A 21,778-nucleotide genomic window follows, 5' to 3' on the forward strand; every position below is an offset into this window, starting at 1 on the left:
GGGGTCAGGCATATTATTGCATGCCACCCAAATCTCTGAGCAGTGCGAGATTTCAAGGTTTCCAGGCACTTACCTAGGGTTCATGTTTCCTTTGGAATGAGGCACAGCGGAGACTGTGGAGTCTTTATGCTAAATGGTTTACTTGCACATCTATACAATCTGACCCTATGATGGAAGGGTTCATAGTATTAACACCCTAAAAGGCTCTTGCTTATCTCATAGCCACAGCCTTAGTTTTCAACAAAAATCAGGCATCTCCCAGCTGCCCAGCTTGTAGCCTCCTGGCTTCTAGCTCACATAACAACATTCAGCTCTGGCCTTTTTCTTTCTAACTACCAGCCAGTTGAGGGAGGGTCGGGCACATATTTTGTATCTGGCACAGAGCCTTTTCCTTTGTTACCTTAGTGGCCCATACTTGGAGGGCCATTACTTCAGCAGGAAGTTAGCATGGCTATTCCAGGAATTGAATCCATGCTGAATTAGAAGGTTGCTCAAGCATACAGCCTACCCCCCTCCCCAAATTCATAACATTCTTAACATTTGATTTTTTTCATTTATGCTGCAAAGAGTGTAATTAGATTAAACAAAGCCTCATTCTATGGTTTATCTTTCTGTCCCAGTATTTGGAGCCCTCAGTATACTGAGAAGGTCTATTTAATGTTGTAATTTAGCTCCTAATATGATCCTGTCACTTTTATAATTGGTATTAATCACCAATATATTCTTCGAAGTTAGCTCAGATATGTGTGTGTCTGACCCTCTGCCTAACTTGTTAAATGTTTGAGGATTCATTGCTGGGAAGTTCCGGCTTTTACTTAATGAGATTTTATGTGGCTTTTTCTGTTTAAGCTGCTTTCATATAAATGTTCCAGATTAAAAGTTTGAAGCTGTAAGAGGCCCAAATATAGTTTCTGTGCTCCATTTTTAGCATGTTATGAATACTTGATGCATGCAGTGCTTAGTGTTGTAGCTATTGCTTGGTTTATTGGGGGTTTTTTTGGACTAGTTAAAAATCATATATTTCACAGATGTAAATATTTGGGTTTACAGCATGTTGGGCTGTTTCTATACTTGCACATGTGGAAGTCCTATCTGTGCAGTATAGCTTTTCTCGCCACCTTCTCCCTCTTCCACTCCTTAAATCCCTCTCCTGAGCAGGGGGGTGGGGACTTGCATGTGATGTGGCATACACGGAGCTCCATTAGGAGCTCCATTAACACATTCGGCCTCAACTCATTTTAGCCATTTCCTCCATTCCTGCTGTACCATCTCAAACCACCTCCCATGCCATTCCTGATAATTTCCTAACCCTCAGGAGAGACTTGGGTGTGTGTGCTAGAGGCAGCAGCAGGAAGCAGGAGGCAGGGAAGCCCTGTGATGTGAACAGATTCCTGCTTGTGTTTGGAATCCACATTTTCTTCATTCAGATTTGACCTCATTCACACACACACACACTTGAAGCTGAAGCTTGTTCTCACCCATACCAATGGGTATTCCCTTCTGCCTTTATCCCTGCATTCCAGATTGTTGATTCAAATACGTAAATCTGACAAAAAACGGCTGTGTGTTCATGAATTAGCAGAGCAGTTTGCACACCTTTTTTTAAAAAAAAAATTGTGCCCACCTAGGAATTGCACAGTAGCACCCACATGGGAATTTCTAGTTCCATACAAATTTGGTATGTCGTCGGTTTACCTTATGTTCAGTTCTAAAACGGCAAGTATTTCCCTTTCCAAAACAGTAAAATGGTTGTGGGAGAAATCCATGCAGTGAAATCAAGGGGAGAGGGAATGAAGCAGGGAGATCTGGAGAAATAATGGTTTTCCTGTATTACACAGATCTGATTGTTGTTGGTTTTAAAAAACCAAAATCACAACAAAGATGGTGCTCCCAGGAAATAGCCCGCCCCACTGGTGGGACAGAACTGACATTAAGGAGATAAGGTATATAAAAAAAGAAACGGTAAAGGACCCCTGGATGGTTAAGTGCAGTAAAGGTGACTATGGAGTGCGGCACTTATCTTGCTTTTCAGGCCAAGGGAGCTGGTGTTTGTCCACAGACAGCTTTCCGGGTCATGTGGCCAGCAGGACTAAACCGCTACTGGCCCACAGAACACAGTGACAGAAGCTAGAGCACACGGAAACACCATTTACCTTCCTGCCACTACAGTACCTATTTATCTACTTGCACTGGTGTGCTTTTGAACTGCTAGGTTGGCAGAAGCAACAGGAGATCACCTTGTCACGTGGATTCGAACCACCAACCTTCCAGTCAGCTAGCCCAAGAGACTCAGTGGTTTAGACCACAGTGCTACCCACTTTTTTAAAGGCAGCTAGAGATGCTGAAATATACAGAAAGTACTCCTTAAATGTAGACTCTTTTGATCGATTTGAATCTTTTTGGAAGCAGAAGCCATAGGCTTTTCCTTGTTATATATCTATTGAAAGTCACCTACAATCAGAAATTCATAGGTACTTCATTGGCCAACCATATCTGGACATTGTGTTGGAATGGGAATTTTCCTTATTTTATATTGTCTTTTGAGGCCATGTTACCACAATCTGATACACATTTTCTTGCTTAGATTCCTATTGTCATTCAGTAGTGTATCTGCTGTTGGTTATTCACCTGTTGACTTGTTTTCAGGAGTACTGAGGAAAGCACAGTACTTGACCTCTGTTCCCTTCTTAAAGAAAGAAAAATCATTCAAGTTCCAAGATTTTAATTTATGTATTTTCATTTAATATTGTGGTGTTTCTATCTTCATTAGGTTGTATGCTTCGCCAAAGAAGAAAGTGACTCCATTGCATAAATGTATTAGCCCACTGGTTTGGTGCAGACAGATATTGGATTATCCAACTCCAGATATTGAATGTGCTAAAAAATCATTGATCCATAGGCTTGAACAGACAATGTCAGGTGAGTTTGTGAATAAGCGTTATACTAATAAAATATACAAAATAATATCAGAACTTGATTTTTTAAAATAGTTATGATCCTGTGAGAGTTAGTTTTAAATTCAGTTGACTTCAGGGGGAATATATACTTGAAGTACTTGTAGTAATGTAAAATTTCTGGAAATTTTTCCAGTTTAAAAAAAACAAAAACCGGTATAGTTTATTTAGAAAAAAATTACAAATGGAATCTCTTTTTAAGGTTTTTGTTATAAATGGAGCTGTAGGGTGCTGAAGCATAAGGAACCTAGCATCTCTGTGGTTTTGCCAGTTTATGAGGAGCAGGCAAAAACGACCAACATTATAGTTAAAAATATATTATTTGCTCTGAAAAAAATCTCTCTCTAAGCTGTCACTATTGGTTTGTTACTTCATATTTGCCAACATATTTACCATGGACTTCTAAAAACCGAAGGTTTGCCCAGATTGAAACGAGCTTCTGTACTTTCATATGTCAGTTTATTTCTTTATCTGGTGTTTCCAAACATAGACCAGTTTAATTGACATGCTGCAGAAGATGAATCTGGAGTACAGTGGTGCCCCGCAAGACGAACGCCTCGCAAGACGAAAAACCCGCTAGACGAAAGGGTTTTCCGTTTTGGAGGCGCTTCGCAAAACGAATTCCCCTATGGGGTTGCTTCGCAAGACGAAAAAAATCTTGCATCCCCCCCGCGGGTTTTTTTTGCTTTTTTTGCCCTTTTCTTAAGCCGCTAAGCTGCTTATCAGCTGTTCCGCTGATAAGCCGCTTAACAGCTGATCGCTGGAAGCCGCTTGACAGCTGTAGCGCTAATCCGCTAAGCTGTCAATGGGCTTGCTTCGCAAGACGAAAAAACCGCTATACGAAGAGCCTCACGGAACGGATTAATTTCGTCTTGCGAGGCACCACTGTACATAAAAAAGCAAGAGGGGTTGGGGGCTGTGTTGAGCAAAACCCTTGCCACCACGTTGCAGGAGGGAGATGCTTGCCAGAATCCCACATTGCATTGATTTTCCAAATATTTGAAGATGTTCTATACTCTGCAGCACGCATTTTTTGCTCTATAAGACGCACCTGACCATAAGACGCACCTAGTTTTTAGAGGGGGAATCCAAGAGAAACAATATTATTTAAAGGAAGCGCTGAGCAGAGCCTGTATGCATCCCAGGCTCTGCTCAGCGCTCCCTTTAACGAGCCGCTTGGAGCGTGTGTGCGGCGCTTGCAGGCTTTTCCCCAAGGAGAGAGAAGGGCAGCCCGTCATTCATGGGCTGCCCTTCTCCCTCCTTGGGGAAAAGCCCCCAAGAGCCGCACACACGCTCCACTCAGCTCTTTAAAGGGAGCGCAGCTCTTGGGGGCTTTTGCAGGAGGTGGGGGAAGGGACAGAGCCGCGCGCTCTGTTCCTTCCCCCATCTCCCGCAAGAGCCGTGTGCTAAACCAGAACCCAGGACAGCAAGCGGGATCATTGCACAGTAATTCCTCTTGCTGTCCTGGCTTATGGGATAGCCGTGTGCAGCCTCTCCCGGGCAGCAGGATGAAGGCTCCCCCAAGAGTCGCGCTCCCTTTAAAGGGTGCGCGGAACGTGTGCTGCCCTTCTGCCCTTCTCCCTCCTCGGGGAAAAGCTCCCAAGAGCTGCACACACGCTCCACGCAGCTCTTTAATGGGAGCGCTGAGCAGTGCCTCCTGTCTGCATTCTCTCCATAAGACGCACACACATTTCCCCTTACTTTTTAGGACGGGAAAAGTGTGTCTTATAGAGCGAAATTATGGTACATTTCTAATATCAAGCTTCTTGATTTTCATTATGAAAATGGTTGAAACCTCATTGGCCCAGGACCCTTAATTCTTTTCCCTCCCTTACTGTCACAACTGTTCAAACTGAAGTAGCTCAGTACTTGTTACTTTTTATTTATTCCTTTTTCCTTTGATCTTCCTCCACTGAGCTCAAAATGGTTTGTGGTTCTCTTAATACTACATGAGATTAAGGCTTACAGCCTTATGACATTTAAAGTAAACAATTAGCACTGGAACACTGTTTTCCGCCCTCTCTTTTATACAGCTCTCAAGAGACACAGCCTTTATAGTAATCCGTTCAGCACTGTCAATTATGCAAACTCCCATAGTCCAAATGCTGGCAGTCCCTACAGCAGTAGCTTCAACTCTCCTTCCTCCACACCAGTGAAACCTCCTTTAGTAAAACAGCTCATACTTCCTGGCAACTCAGGTAAGGGTCTCAAAAACAATGATCAGATTGTAAAACAACTGTATAATTCCTGTTTTGCTTTATTCTTGCAATAGTCCTGTGAAATATATAAGGCTACCTTAGACCACAACAAGCGGTCCCTTCCATATGGCCAGAAAGACAGCTTGGGCAACATTTATTTAAAGTTTCCTTTAAAGTCATATTTTTGTGTTCCGTGCCATTGCTATTTCTGAACAGCTATGGTCAGTTTCAAAACATGCCACCCTCAACCCATGAGCTATGAAGATCACTTGTTTAAACTAAACTGTAGTTGGTGATAAACCATGGTCCTGAGTTTGGGTGCACTAATAAGGCAACTTTAAAGAAAAGTGAAAGTAAATTTTGCATAAGCTGCTGTCTGGCCACATGAGAGGAGAGGGAGGGGGGAATGCTTGAATTCAATGTTCTCTCTGGCTTGTTCCACTTCATGCAAATTGTGTGTGAGATATGTGGATGTGAGTACTATGATTCTAAGGTGAGCCATGAACTTCCTACAAACCTGAGCATGTCCACACCCAACATTCCAGAGACAGTACAAATGTGTTCTAGGTGGGTCACACTATTTCTTTTATTTGGGCAATGGGTGGGGTATTTGATTCTTACAAATTCATTCTTCTGAAACCCTGGAAGCATAATCTTGAATGATCATTTTTGTGACTGGATGCCCAGATCCAAGTTAGGGGCAAGTACTCTTTGGTGAGAGAACCTTGGCAGAGATTTAAAATCACAAAATATGCAGCATGGCAAAGCTGTATATCATTCTCTTAAAATATGTCTAATTTCCTTCCGAAGTTCCCGCTTCTGTAGCACAGAAAAAGACCACATGTCTGGTAAATTTAAAACTGCTTAATTACAATTTCTCCAGAGGTCAGATTATGTGCTTTTCCATACAGCTTTCAGAAACACAGGCAGCAAAACTTGGCTTTGTTACAGTTGCGAAAGTTTCTAAGTTATTGGTTCAGGAATATAAGAAAGGCTTGTTAGAGCCATGTGGTCTTGAGTTTGGAGCAACCAGCTCACACCTCTTTAAAGGCTGTACTTCTCAGGTAGACTGAAGATGAACAATAGGTTTGGTTACCTTCCCCCCCCAACCTAGTTAAGGCTGGCAGGACAGCTTACTTTGTGGTTATCCCATGGTTTACTTAATATCAAGGAATGGAGTGTAAATTAATGGAACCCGAATACACTTTCAGAATGGTGAATTGAATTGAATTGAAGCCTGAATTGATTACATAAATTAATGACACTGTAAAAATATTTCAGTGTTTCATCCAACTTAATTCTGTTTCTTCAGTGACAGCTCAGTGAAGTGTTCTTCATCTGCACTAAGCAAGGTTAATGCCATTTGACTCATTGTAAATTGATCTGCACCTAAACAAAGGAAAAGCGAATTTGTGGGTCAGCTAGCTTAAGTTGCTTTTTCTAGCACAATCCCCACCACCAATTAAATTACTGAGACAAGTAATATAGTACAAAACAGTTTTAGATTTTTTTCTATTTTTTCCTTTTCTTATAGGTCATTACAAAAATTCAGCAGATAGAAATCCTCCGTTGAGCCCACAATCCTCTATAGATAGTGAATTAAGTGCTTCAGAAATGGATGAAGATTCAATTGGTTCAAATTACAAACTAAATGACTTAACAGATGTGCAAATTTTAGCACGGATGCAAGAGGAAAGTAAGTATGTTTGTCGGTCATTTCAGTCACCAATCTTGACTTAGATTTTTGGAGAACTGATTCTTGCTCTTCATTTCGTATGAAATGTATATGTATCATAATCCATAAAGTTATTATCTGAGCTGTCCTAATGTCTACCTATTTCAGAGACTGAGCAGAGGAAAGTGAGGGATCTTGGAAACAAATAGGCCAAGAAAATATTTTTTGGGGTGTCTGGAAACAACATCATCCAGTGTGAATGGCCACTTAGACCTAGAGCTCCAACCCTGACTGCCACATACATAGGTTTCAATCCCCAAAATCTGGATCCCTGCTTTCTTTTATTTATCACTGTCAGACCTGTGATGGGCTTTCCACTGATGCAAGAATGGTTCCTAACTGCATTTTTTAAAGCAAGGAATCTCTGAAGGTGGGGCAGATCCTTTGAAAGAGACATCTATCATGGCAGGAAAGGTGGAATACCCAAAGGGGCAGGTGGAGTTGAATTTGCCAGTACATAACCGGGAGCCTTAAAGGGCACTCCTGGTTGTGCATTTGAATTGACAGCAAATCTCCTTTGCTAATAAGCTGATTGGTGCTGATTTCAACACACACTGAGATTTGCTGTATTCCCTGAGAACTCTGTAGCACACCTGATCCCAGCAGAAAGCAGAGCTTGAAGTCAGCACTTTTCCACAGATATGCACAGACTTCACACTTTTTTGCTGGGATCAGCTGGCTTTGGAGTCCACAGCCAGCCAATCACAGCAGAAAAGCAGAGCTTGAAGTCAGAGCTAATTGTCGGAAACATCTTGGTTTTAATTTTTCTTTCTGGCACAGCTTGTCACGCTACAAAGGAAAGATGGGTCAACCGGTGGTATAGTAACAGTGTTAAAATGGCCTACCAAGGGTGGAAGAATGCAGGATTGGCCCAATGGCCAGATCCAATTTCTTACTCCTCTCTTCAGCAGTCTGAATTATTCTTGACTGATCCACCTGTCTTCCAGCCACTGACATGCATGCCCTGGTCACATCCAAATTGAACTGTTGTGACACATATTACATAGGGCTTCTTCTGCAAATAATTTGCAAATATTAGGTTGTGCAAAATATGGTGGCCAGATTAATTTCTGAATCTGCTTTATCACATCACCCCAGTTTTGTTTCAGCTGCACTGGTTTCCATTTCATTATTGGACAAAATCCAGTTTCAGTTGTCCCTCTCTTTTAAATCGTGAGCTAAGAAGGCCTTTTTATTTTACTGAGTTTTTAATTTGGGTCAAACTACTTACTCCTGGTTTTATGCTGAATTGTTTTACATTACTCTTGGTTTCAATAATGAAAACTGATGTTAGTTATTTGAACAGTTTTGTTTTGTTTTGTTTTGTTGTTTGAACTGTTCTTGCGGGGGGGTTTGTATTTTTTTTGTTAGCGGCTTTTGGTTTATTTTATGAGGAAAAGCAGAAAATAAAATTTTAAAATAAATAATTTCCAAGTTAGATGCCCGCCTTCCTTTGAGGAAGAGAAGCTCTTTGTTTATACAGTGGTACCTCGGGTTAAGAACTTAATTCGTTCCGGAGGTCCGTTCTTAACCTGAAACTATTCTTAACCTGACGTGCTCTGGTCCATGAGGTCACGAAGAGTCGGACACAACTAAACAACAAAATTCTTAACCTGAAGCACCACTTTAGCTAATGGGGCCTCCCGCTGCCGCTGCGCCGCCTCCACGCGATTTCTGTTCTCATCCTGAAGCAAAGTTCTTAACCTGAAGCACTATTTCTAGGTTAGGGGAGTGTGTAACCTGAAGTGTATGTAACCTGAAGCGTATGTAACCCGAGGTAACACTGTACTAACTTAGAGTGACTTTAGAATCAAATGGGATTGGACAAGCAAATAGAACTTGAGTTCAGACAATGTCCTTACTGTTGTTAGGTCTCCGGCAAGAATATGCAGCTACTGCTTCTCGGCGTAGTTCCGGCTCTTCGTGCAGTTCTATGAGGCGAGGTACATTTAGCGACCAGGAACTTGATGCGCAGAGCTTAGAAGATGAAGAAGACAGCTGCCATCATGCGGTGCACCCAGCTGTTAACCGGTTCTCTCCATCACCACGCAATTCACCGCGGCCTTCACCAAAGCAGTCCCCACGGAATTCTCCTCGCTCTCGATCACCTGCCAGAGGGATGGAGTACAGCAGAGTGTCACCTCAGCCTATGATTACTCGTTTGCAGCAGCCTCGTCTTTCACTTCAAGGCCACCCCACAGATTTACAGACTAGCAATGTCAAAAACGAAGGTAAAGGGCCTGGTCTCGAATTTTGTGTGTTGAGCGCCCTAGGAAGTTGCACAGTAGGTAGTATTTAAAACCAACTAAATGGTGTGGCGTTTCTGCTGAATCTGCTGAGAGTCATGCAAGAACATGTATAATAAGCATCTTGACCATTCTTTTCATTAGGACGACTAGAAATCAATAAGCTTAGAATGTAATTGAGCTAATTGAGTTTTTGGTAGATATAGATTATTGTCATTCTGTGGCTGCATAGTTTTCAAATTTCTCTAGTGCTGAGCAGTTTCTCAGAAAGGCAGAATATCTAGAAGAAGAGTGACACAAAACCAATGCAAATATAAAATATTTACTACACATAAAATGGCAAAATAAGCACAGTTAATGTGATAAAAGACAAAAAGAAGCAACAGAATGACAGATAAATAGAAAGTCTGCGTTGGAATGCTTTAGCAAAGAAAAACACATACAAATGCTTCCCTAAAATGCTGTTTTCAAACTAGATGACAGAATGAGACCTAGCTGGGCTTACCTGTGGAAGGAATACTACAGGATTGATGTCAGATCTGAAAAGGGCCTGCCCCTTGCCATTCAGTCATTAGCCTGGTCCACACTCGACATGAAACCACCTTTTAAAATAAACTTTGGTTTAATGCACCAGAAGTACTTGCTTCTCTCCTGCTTTTGACAGTGCCATGCATGGAAGGAAACAAGCTTGAAACAAGACATTTTGGCTTGTTGTGACATGCAAAGCTGGACTCGTTTTTTTCCTTCTGTAAACAAAACCACAAAAGGAAGCTAAGGTTTGTTCTTGGCTTACTGTTTATGGTTTATGTGGACAAAACAAATCACAAGCCCAGTTCACATCAAGACAATCCAGACCCGGGCTTGTTTTCTCCCCTCCCGCTGCACAGTCGGGAGTAGGAGAGGAGCAAGATGCTTAAGTACATTAAAGGTAAAGGGACCCCTGACCATTAGGTCCAGTTGTGATCGACTCTGGGGTTGTGGCGCTCATCTCACTTTATTGGCCGACGGAGCCGGCGTACAGCTTCCAGGTCATGTGGCCACCATGACTAAGCTGCTTCTGGCAAACCAGAGCAGTGCACGGAGTGGTACCTATTTATCTACTTTGACGTGCTTTCGAACTGCTAGGTTGGCAGGAGCAGGGACCAAGCAATGGAAGCTCACCCGTCACGGGTATTCGAACTGCCAACCTTCTGATCGGCAAGTCTTAGGCTCTGTGGTTTAACCCACAGCGCCACCCGCGTCCCTTTTAAGTACATTAAACCATAGTTAATACTAAACTACAGTTTAGTATTAGAACATACGAAAGAATAGTATATATTTTCAAGCAGGGATGGTGAACCATTGTCTGCCTAGAGGCTGTAATCTCTTCTAGGCCACATGACTATGTGGGTGGGGATAGAAGCCAAAGTGGGTAGAGTAATAAATACTATTTTTACCTTTATACAATAGGCTTGTTTACACATACTTCCCTCTCTGGACTCCATCCAGACAAGCAGGATTCATTATTAGAGTTCAAGGATACCTTCTAGCAAGGCACAAACATTCAAGGAGGATGCAAAACAGGGCCAGTGAAGGGTTTGGCGCTCCTGAGAGTTTCCTGGCCCTGAGGTTCCCCATCCGTGAATTAAAGCAACAAGTTCAACGTACGCTTGGCTTTTGGCTGATCTAACGTATGGGAAACATTGCATGAGGATTTAAATAGGGCAGCTTAATTTGATTCTTAAAACTCTGTTTCTAACATCTGGAAATGTAGAAGGTAAACTTGTGAGAGGAACATGAGCATTCTAGTATGGTCGGTTTTACAAAATACAATAATAAGATTCATAAAAAAACACACATTCCTGACATTTTTCTAGTAACAACATTTCTCAAGTCATTTTCTCCAAAGGACACAATAGAATAAATATTGGTTAGATAGAGCTGTCTGTGTATGTTCCCCAAACCATAAGTTCATTACAGAAGAAAAAGGTCGCCAAGATGTTTGTTGCGTCAGCATTTCCATTTTAAAGGATGTTACCATTTTGAATGGAGTTTGACGAGGTATGTAGAACCGGCACTTGCTTGATGATCACTCAGCTTGGCTTCTCACTTATTACGGAGAGCTCTACCCTGAGCCTGTGCTAGGAGATCCCACAAACAATATTTGGCAGTGTTATTTTTCTGTTGTTGTTGGATGTTCCTGTTCCTCAGCTTTTCAATTGCTTTCGATATCTTGAGGCATGCCTTCAGATATCGTGCACTGCAAACTCTGCTTTGTGGAAGGGGAGGGGTAAGACCAGTTCACTATAAAGTAAGTTTGCCTGTAAATGGATCCATTAACTCAGCTCTTTAAAGCTTTCATGTTCCTGTTCACTCCCTTCAGTTCCTTGTTTTTAAAGCTTTGAGTTCTGTACATCCTCTGCATCACAATCCTTGCTAATGCTGCCGTAGCTGAATTGCATGTTCTTTAGGACCTATGTTCAGGGCACAGCTTTAGAAATTGAGGCCTGGTGAAGACAGATGGGTTATTTTGTCTTGTCCTCCCAGTCCCTTTACCCATGCCCATTAGTTATCGGTCATTTGTTTTTTCTTTAAATAATCAAAATAATCCTGTGGCTATGTACAGATGGTACCTTTTCCCCAAAGCTTGAAGGTTATAAAATATAGAAACATGATTGCTCACAATACACACGTTCTCTCCCTGTGGTATCTGTCTAAACAGGTTTTGCCACTATCTCCTGCAGATGCTCTAAGCCCAGAATGGGTCAACTTTATAAAATGTAACAGAAGTCCTATTGCAGAAGTCCAGTAGAAAAGAATTTACAATTCTCAGAGGGGAGGGATGTGCTTTGACACTGGCACCTTGCTAACCTTTTCCTTGCACATGCTTTTAAAAATCGAACCTGGAAAAGCTATCCATTTAGGAGAAAATACTGGTTAAAGTCTCCAGCTTCTGGAGAAGGTTTCTATTCCACTTTCTGCGCTGGGGTTCTACTTCATCCTTTTGCAATCCGCTCTTTGCAATCATTATCAAATGTGCTGCCTGCTATTGACTGTTCAGGGTGGGTAGAATAGGGAGCCAGAAAGAAAACTGAGATGGACTCTAGAAAAGTGAGTAGCAGCAGTGGTGCTGAGGCACAAGATCAGGTTGTGATGTGTTGAACGGGGAGGGGAGGCAGATAATTGTATTTCTGTTCTGCAGAGTTCATCAAAGCATGTGGTCAGTGCCATGTTTGCTTGTTGCACCTTGTGACTCTTGACACTCCTGATATAGCAAAAGTCATAGCGTGGCTGGAAAAAACAAAAGCTTTCCCTCATTTCTTTTCACGTTCTCCTAGCATATCCCATGCTTTCTTGCATGCGCATATACCCATGCACCATGCTGCTGGTTGAAAGAATCAGACAATTCTGAAATCTGGTTCAGACAATCGTCTGTTTCCTTCTCCCAAGTCTGACTAGACAGTGTGTTTCCTCGGTACAAATGAAATGCATGTTGCTGCTACATTTTTTACTTTGGTTCAAGAAATGCCTAATGTTCTCAGTGCTGAGTTAAGGGCCCTCGTCTGCTTTCTACAGTAGTGGACTTGGGAGCTAGGGAAAAGCTGACTGCTGCTACAGTTGTCTGTCCATAGAGATGTCAGAGTGTCCATGGCGATGCTGCCCCACATTTCCCTGATAGTGCGCTGCCATAGCTTGTGTGGCAAGGGATCCTGTCCAGTCCTTTCCAACACTATAGCAATACAACTGCATGTGGTGGGAGTCCGTCTGCAGGGGTGGAATTTATTTTTATATATGTTAGGCAAATAAATGCAGCTTTTGAAATCTATTTCTGGTATAATTTTTGGACAGGATGAACCAAGCTTCTTTGAACAGTCCTGCTAATCTTTTCTTTCCCCCTTACTTGCATTATTTTTCTTGCTTTTGAACTTTTCCATTTGTTTCTCCTATACTGCCCTCAAAAGCAGGGACACACCAACAACCAACAAGAAATTTTGCTATCTGTCTTAAAGAAATCCCACAAAGTAGATGGGAAATGGGTGTGCCACACATGAAAACTTGTGGAATAAAATGTATTTGAATGATGTAAATCGTAAGGAGACAGACATGCCTCCAAAGCAGCCAAGGGAGCTTGACTTCTTTATTCCCAAGTCTGTTAAATTTAAGAGGTCATTCAAGGAAGTTGTTGAATGTTATGTCAGCCCAGTCTTACGTCTAATTCCATGGCTTTATTTTACTCAGTTGGCCAGTAACGGTTGACTTTTTCAATGTTCTGATGACCAATTCAGCACATGGCCAGAGACTATTCTACATATTCAAGTTTGCACTTCAATTTACTTTCCAAGAATTTTCAGACATAGGGATATAGTTGTGCACTGTTCACTTTAATGTAAAACAACCACAACAACAATTAGAAGAATTTGCCTTTTGGAGAAAGCAAAAGTTAACATAAACCAGCATGTGCTGTTGTTTTGAAAGCATGTTTCCTTTTAGGAAAAAGTCAGAAAAGAATATAACTATGCTTGTTGAAACTGTTCCTTTCAAATGTGAATCTTACCTAATGTTAACAGTAAATATCTTGAAGGATCAAAGTGCAGGTTGATTAGATACCAACCATAGAGTTGATTAGCACGAGCAAAGACTTAAACGTCTATGTTAAGTTGAAACTAAAATAATGTTAATTTATTGGATTCTTCATGTCTAAACTCAGATTTCATTTGAGGACAGTAGAATCTCTCACAATTTTAATGTGGTGCTTAAATAATAGTTTTATGCCATCGTGAAGGTGAATATTAGTGATATCGCTTCATGGTGGGACCTGTAAAACCTGAAATTTTCCAGTGAAGTCCCATTTAGCTGATAAAGCAAGATGCATTCTATTTTTAAATATTGTAAGCCACTTTGTGGAATATTTCTTCAAAAACCAGAGTATAAATCAGATATATAGATAAAATGTTTGTTTACTTTCCCAAAACAACAGTGACATGTGTTTTATGTGCAAAAAGATATTCTTTTTTAGACATATTTCTTTCCTTGTCTCTCCTTTCATTGGTCATATTCTCATGAAATAACTGTCATGAGCAAATGATGGGGAGAAGATGAAAGGGCAGACCCTGACCTATCTACAGGGAGTCTGTATGCATACTACCGTATGTGTTTTGGGCTTTCTTGGTACACATTTGCTCACCATGGTTATGTTGAGATATTAGAATGGAGTAGACCAGCAGTTTTCTTACTTCTATACCTTAAATTGTTGCTCCTACCAGACAGCAATGGTTAAGTAAGTTTTGCTCTGGGTGAAAAAAATAGACAAATTGTACTTGCTTTCTCCATCTCTGTCTTTCTCTTTTTACATTTTTAAAATCTCGTAATTTTATATCTTACTAGATTTAAAATTTCGTAGATGTCATTTTGATAATGTAACATTGGGCAGATACCATTTGTTTTATGCAGATTTTGTAGCAAACTTTGCCCCCTCTCGTCCTCCGGGTTTCAGGTTGCCATGATTTTTGAGTCTCCTGCATCAGATGGTATGTTGTGGTGTTCTTGTTATCTTTCCTTAATACAGAGAAACTAAGGCGTAGTCTTCCAAACCTGTCCAGGACATCTAACATCCAAGTTGAGTCTGTGAAAAACAGTAGAAGTGACTCAAACTTTCAAGTGCCAAATGGAGGAATATCTCGTATTCAACCTCAACCCTCAGCCAGTAAGTATCTTTACAGTGATGCTGTAAACACAGCTTCTGAGAGTCGGCTGAAAACAATTAGCAGCGTGTTTACAGTTTCATGGTAAAGGGATTAGACATTTCATGCAGATAATGCAAGCTTGTTCAGATCTGATGTATGATGGGCAAACGAGCATTTCAAAGTACAGCACTTAACAATGAAGTATGTGTACATTGCCATCCCACATTACTTCTCAATATTGATGGTTTCCTTAATGTCTGCTGTCCTGAATAGGAAGCCTTTTCTGCAACGGTCTATCTTGAACATTCCATAAGCTTGGTCTCTGTGGTGCAGTGGGTCAGTGGGTCTGGCTGTTAACCAGAAAATTGGTGGTTCAAGCCCACCCAGGGACGGCTGTGTTCAGAATTCCTGCATTGCTGGGAGTTGAACTAGATCACCCTCAGGATGCCTTCTAACTCTTATGATTTGCTAATCAAGTGTAACTTGCATTTTTTATATTTAGCTTGCATTCATTATCATATAACATTCCTAAGCAAGGAATTATAAAGTCTTCTGAATTGCCCCTAGCTGTGTTGCAATTTGCAGCTACACACTGTTGATTCCCGTAGAGTGATAGTAAAAAGTGTACTAATGGTCCCCATTCCCATCTTTTGCCATTCTGCCTTGGTACAAATTTCAGTGAGTATCAAGCAGTTGAAGTGGATATGAAATGAGAGTCAGGATTTCTGTTACCTCCAACAGATGAATGACTGAAAATTATGACATCAAACTCGAAAGTGCCTGCCAGCCTGAAAGATGGATTATAAATTTTAAAAGAAAGAAGTTGCATTTTCATATTGTTATTTTCACTTTTCAGTATTCATAACGGAATTACTTGGATCAGCTGCATACATAAACATTTTCAGAGGCATACACTTTTATAGCCATAAGCTTGTCTCCTGAATTGTTTTGAAACAATAATTTTATGTAGAAAATATAAAAATATTCACCAAAGGAAAATGCCCGTTTGAACAAAGTTGGCACTCCTTTCTGCAAATGATAAATTGTAAATTACTATACATAATGCAACAACCTGAATATAGTAATAGAACTATGGGATCAAAGAGTAATAAGGTCTTGTATGAACAGGTTCTTTTATTAATAGAAGTTGAGGAGTAAGTGTTTACACATCCATGTTGCCAAAGAATCAGCCTCTCCCTTAATGGAACTTGTCTGAAAGGTGTGCCTATATAAATGGAGAGCTGATTTTTCAATTCCTGATCATAATTTCCTTGTTTGTAAGGAAGGATATGAATCTGGTCCCTATTTTGGAACTGAAATTTGCATTCTCCTTCCCTTTTGAAAAACTAACAAATGCTTTCCTGGAAGCCTATAGCCAAATTACACACAAATACATGGTTTAACATTGTGTGTACCTTTGTTTAACTGCAGTAGCAACCACTCAGGTGGCCTAGTCAGTATTTGGCCTATGGTTGGTAGAGAGAGGGAGCTTAATCACCCTCCCTAGTCCTCATGAAAATTCCCCAAAAAAACTTTTATTTTCATCCCAAGGGAAACTTCTCTAAGTGTTAATGGAAGCTTCTCTGTTTTTTTAAAAAACAGCATGTCGCGTATCGTTTTTGTGTTGATAAAGGATGGGGTACCTGTTAGTTGACCTTGTGGCTGGTATTTATAGGAGTTGACATCTGTAGGGCCGCAGTTTCTGCATCCCTGTGTATATATAATTTTGCATATGGAGGTTCTGCTCTTTGGGGTTTTCCTGTATTTACTGGTTTTTATTTGCTTATTTTTGCAAAATACTACTGTACACTTGCAGTGGTCTTCTCACTCTTTCCTCAGGTTGGTTGCGCTGCATGAGCTTAACTTGGGAGGGTTGCTTTGATTTCTGCCTTTTCTTGCTTTTAGTTCACTCCCTAATTTATACTTTCACAAGCTGCAATACCTAACGTATGGGTGGTGGTAATGAAAAGTATGTTGGCAGTGTATCAGTGCAGTTTAAGCTTGTATAAACATAAATATATTTCATTAACATACCTGTAGAAGTCTTGATGAAAATTATTTCAAACCTTTGCAAATGTAAGGTGGAATTTGGGATTTGTTTGGCTTCATTTTTTGTCCTGTTTAAGGCTTGTTCTAGCTCATGAAAAATGGTCACCTGAACATTCTATACCTCTCGTACAAGTTAGTAACCTCCTTATGGTTCCATTTTCTTAAGTGTGGTTTATTCTGAAACCTTGTTTTAAACTATTAAGTAGCACAGAAGGCAAATTTTGCAGTCTTCTACCAAACAAATTGTAGAATGAAAAAGGTGTTAATTTAGCTATTGACTGATACAGTGGAATCAATGTGAGCAACTTTATCAACAAATGTATTACTGAAGACATAAGTCATGCACAGGAAATGCCACCATAGCAGAGTGACATTCATCTGTAAGTTCTTAGACTCAAAATGTTAAATTTCTGATTTATTAATTACAACGCACAACTCGCTACTAAAATCACCCTCCTTTCCAAAGGATTGGAAAATTGCCAGTGTAAAACAAAATGTTTATATTGGGGTCAGTAGTATTTAACTTGTTCCAAACTTATTTGGACGTTTTGCATATTACGCCAAGCTATTTCAAATGGTAAATGCTTAAGCAGATTCTGTGGAACTCTGCAACTGAATTAGTTAGCAGTACAGTGGCAGGTGTTTGATCGTGCGCAAAGCAGCTTTTAATTATAACTTGACGTATACATCGAATTGATTCCAACTACCTGGGAAACAGATTGTGAAGTTAAAACAGAAAGCTCAAGGAGGTGTGGCAAATTGAAGGTTAGGAATCTCTAAAGGGTTGGAAATAAAATAGCTGTACAAGTTGGTAGTGCACCAGTATTTGAAATACTGTGTCTTATTCTGGTCACTGGTCACTCAGTCTCCAGAAGGATATCTTAATTCTAGAAATGCCACAGAAAACGTGTGGCAAAGATGATTGGGGGCTGGAACAAGTATGGAGCAGCATGTGTGTGAAAAGAGAAATTATCTCGAACACTAGAACTGGGATCATCCAATTAAATTCCCAGTTGGTTTAGAATATACAGAGGAAGCATATATTAATGCAGTCTGTGGAATGGTCACAAGATGTCTCTTTCTGAACCAAGACATACCTTTTTTGTGAGATTCCTAAATGCCTCTCACCATCACTGAAGGCAGATACTAGGTGGGCTTTTTCTGGCATTGTTTAACAAGGCAGTTCTTGCCATGAGTAAATACTTGATTTGAAACTGTATTTTGATGTTACTTGTCAGAGAAAGTGTTGGTCGGGTAACATACCCGTGGCTTTTTATACAGCATTAAAGGAAACAGTATATCCTACATGTCTTATCTATCCGCTATAGAAGGTTGTGGGCTGGACTATATTTTAAGGACTAATATTTATATTTAAATAGTTTTTTCAGTTTCTTTTTTAAGTAAGCCACACTTTTTCATGGCATTATTGTTGTTGTTTATTAGATTTATATATGTGACTTAATAGTGGAATCAAATACAACCCCCCTTGCCTCTGTAAGGGGAGTTCAGGAGAAAACAGTGGGGGGGGGGAGGAGAGATTGTTCCATCGGGGGAGCAGAAATGCTTACGCTGGTGGAACATTGGCAACAGTGCAACATTCAATTCCTCACCACAGAATTGACTTCTGAATAGCCATGCTTAAGTTTGTACCGTCAGATAAAGTGGGCACATCCATTTATCCAAAGCAAAAAGAACGCATTTCTCCTTGCTGAAGGGAAGGGAGATGGGGAATCAAGGATAAATAAGTGCTGCTTGGTGTGTATTAACAATTCAATGCAGCAGTAGTAGAACACCATTTCCTCGGTTACACTTTTATCTAGGTACGGTAATTCTCATTCTAGTTCTCAATGCCATGTTGCTAAGCATAGTCATAAACCTAGAGAAGCGCAGGGCAGGTTCTTGAGAAACCTGCTTTTGACTTGATCTGTGTTTAAGGAGAAGGCTACAGGATCTAAATTCTTCTGCAGTGTCTCAATTCTTGCATGATTTCCCCCCCCCCCTTTGTATTCATCTATCTGAATTTTATTATTTGCCAAGCTGAGTTAAAACAAAACTCAATGTGCTAGTAAACTGCTGAGAACCTGGCTTTAATCAGAATCCTTAAAATCCAAGCAGGCATATCTTATTTTGTTTTAACCTGGATTAGCAATTGCCGAGTGCAACACTGATCCTTGGTAATAGGGTACGACATATTTCACACACAAGGAAGAGGGGGAAGGCTTGGCTGAGCTCCATGTTTCTTCCCTTCAAGTCACTTAAGTTTCTTTATAGTATATGTGACTCAAATATATATATTTATTTTGACTTAAGTTAGAACTGTGTCTGAGGATGACAGTTGCAGAGGACCACCATATTGTGTTGAATTCTCAGCCATACTTGAATACTTTTCAAGCATTGATTTGCCTATATGGTCCTCTCTATCTGTGGCAGGCATTAGTTTACAAGAGACCTCTTAGATACAGCAGCTGGCTTTAGATGGCATTTTGTTGTTTGAGCTTGTTCCTGACTCTTCTTCATAGGTCAGAATTACAGTTTTTGATTAAAGGAGAAATACTAGCTTCAATAAGCGATCAGTCTTGAGTGAATTCCTGTGTATAAATATGCATATATATGTACATACATACATATTATGAAACATTTTCTTCAACTTCAGAAGACAGAAGCTCTGTTCCTGAATTGACTATTTGGAGCTGAAATGTTGTGTCTTTTGTTGAGTTAAATGTGACCGTTGTGTTCTGAATTTAACCTTGCACTGATTTGGCTGTGGCATGTCTGGCTGGTGGTTTGTTTTCACTTCTGGGCGTGTGGATTATTTTTGCCTCCTTGGGCTTTGGCCTGCAAGAAGCTCTTTGCCTGCTAAAACGCTTAACACACTTTGTACCATGAAGCATTTGACATTTACCTTTGCAATCCTCCTTAGTAAGCATCACTTCTGTAAAGCAAAGCAAAGCACTCCTCCTCCACTACTACTACTACTACTGGAGCCGTAACAGCTTTTGAAAACTGTTATGCTTTTTTTGCTTCCTGATTTTTCCTAGGTAGATAAGGTCCTAAAATCTTAAGTGAACTTTGAATTCATTATCTTCTCTCTTTAGACAGATATGACATGTCTTTGTTTCAACAGCTCTGCAAAGGCAGAAAAAAATGCCCCGTGTTGCCTTCAAAACCAAACAGCTACTTCCTACTCCAGCTACCAAAGGAGGTAAATTAGCTTACAGCCATTTAATGAAATCCAGTTAAATTCAGAAAATTGTTCCCTTGTGCTTAGACTTATGCAGTTGAAATAATGCAACTGGAGTCTAACAGCAAGTGCTTTTATTGGTGAATGTAATGGCATAAATGCTCCTTTATAGAACATTTCAGCATTGAGCTAGCTGTTGACTGTTGTGATCTTCCTTCATATGCTTCTTATGAAAATAAATGCTAAGTTTTAGCAAGCTTTGATCTTAAAACTTATTATCAGCACTGCTTTAGGTTTGCTTAAATACCTTAACTTATAAAATAATCAGTCATGTTAGAATTTATCCTATGTTCTGCTTTAGAAGCATAAGAGTAGGTTATATTAAGTTAGAGCAAACTTGTGTTTTCTAGGTTTAGAGATGGTGCCTATACCTTTATTTTGGGCAATAGCACTGCCCACTGTCTTGGAGTTCTCAAAAGACTGGGTATGATTTTAAAGAATTCATTGATTACTCTTACCTCTTAATGGTTTTACAATTCAAGAAAAGTTAGTGCTAGCTAAATTCTAAAGAGAACAACTGTTTAATTCAAGTTGCCTTCTTCTTTATTTTAAAGTAGCAGGCATATTCAGAACAATTCTAAGGTTGCCTAACACTCTCCAGATAGACCTTTCATTATTGGTTCCTTAGTTGTCATTTTTATTCAGTCTTCTTTCTAAGCTGTTTGGGATAGCTGAACCAAATTCTTCAAGCCTGGAAAACTTGGATACTTTCCAGAAATTAACAACTGCTCATCTATCTATCCCATTGTGTTGCCTTTAACTTCAATAATCTTTGTATAAAATGAGCACACATCATTTAAAACATCTTAATACTTTGGTTCATAATACATAATTTCAAAATATAGCTTGCATTTGTCATTGCTAAATGAGATATTTTAAAGAACATTTTTTTCTAAGTATTTTGAAGCAGAAACATTTGCCAAGTGCAGTGCACTTGCACAATACAACTGTAGCATTTTCAAAGAATTCTGCCTTATGTCTATTATTCATGTCATTTTGCTCTGGCTCCCTATTAAAAGTTGATAATCTTATCCAAATTATCTTTGGAGAGGCTTCTTCATGTTCATGTCGCTATGACTAGGTATGTAAAAAGTTTTTGTGGGTACAGTGTAAAGCTAGTCAGTTCAGAATTTATGTGATTTGTTACAATAGTTTTTTGAAAGAATGATTTCTTTAGACGCAAGGTCTTGAAGCCCAGTTCTTTTTGTTCTTGGACCATAGCCTTGTTCTAATTATTTATTGATATTTTGTGATACACTCAATAGCAGTCCAGACTATTTGATTATTCACAAAGCACATTTTGTCTCAGAATTTTATTTTGGACTTTAGGGCTTTCTGTGTCCTTACTCCTGAAACACCAGTCCTTTTTATGCTTAGAATGGTTAATGGATGGATAACCTAAATGTCTTCTTTCACCTAAGTTCAACAATATGCTACTTCTCTGGCCTCATAAAATACCTCTAACAATCTCTTGCATTTGTTTTAGAATACTGTAAATTCCTTTTTAAAGCAGGAAATGACAAGTTTAGGTTGTGTGGCATACTTCACTGCAGTTATTTACAAGAAGCTATAATTCTCCTTTCCTTCTTATATCAGGATGTTGCTTGCTGATCAATACTCTGGGTGGGTCGGTCGGTAGACACAGATAGATTATACCTATAGGGCTAAGATTACGCAAGGTATTTATTCTCA

At 39.9% G+C, this 21,778-nt stretch overlaps 1 protein-coding gene across 4 annotated transcripts in view; it reads left to right on the forward strand.

Annotated features, from left to right (window-relative positions):
* SLAIN2 (SLAIN motif family member 2) overlaps positions 1 to 21,778 on the forward strand; it is a 33,035-nt gene that overhangs the window by 7,112 nt on the left and 4,145 nt on the right. The window contains exons 2-7 of one of the 4 annotated variants that reach the window (XM_081924503.1): positions 2,771 to 2,919; positions 4,988 to 5,152; positions 6,687 to 6,848; positions 8,759 to 9,118; positions 14,679 to 14,816; positions 19,970 to 20,047. In XM_081924503.1, coding sequence (XP_081780629.1) covers positions 2,771 to 2,919; positions 4,988 to 5,152; positions 6,687 to 6,848; positions 8,759 to 9,118; positions 14,679 to 14,816; positions 19,970 to 20,047 — 1,052 coding nt within the window. The remainder of the gene's footprint in view (positions 1 to 2,770; positions 2,920 to 4,987; positions 5,153 to 6,686; positions 6,849 to 8,758; positions 9,119 to 14,678; positions 14,817 to 19,969; positions 20,048 to 21,778) is intronic. The other 3 variants (XM_081924504.1, XM_081924505.1, XM_081924506.1) reach the window with 3 other exon arrangements.

This window comes from Podarcis melisellensis, assembly GCF_964234715.1.
Source record: "Podarcis melisellensis genome assembly, chromosome: 9".
Taxonomy (NCBI): domain Eukaryota; kingdom Metazoa; phylum Chordata; class Lepidosauria; order Squamata; family Lacertidae; genus Podarcis; species Podarcis melisellensis.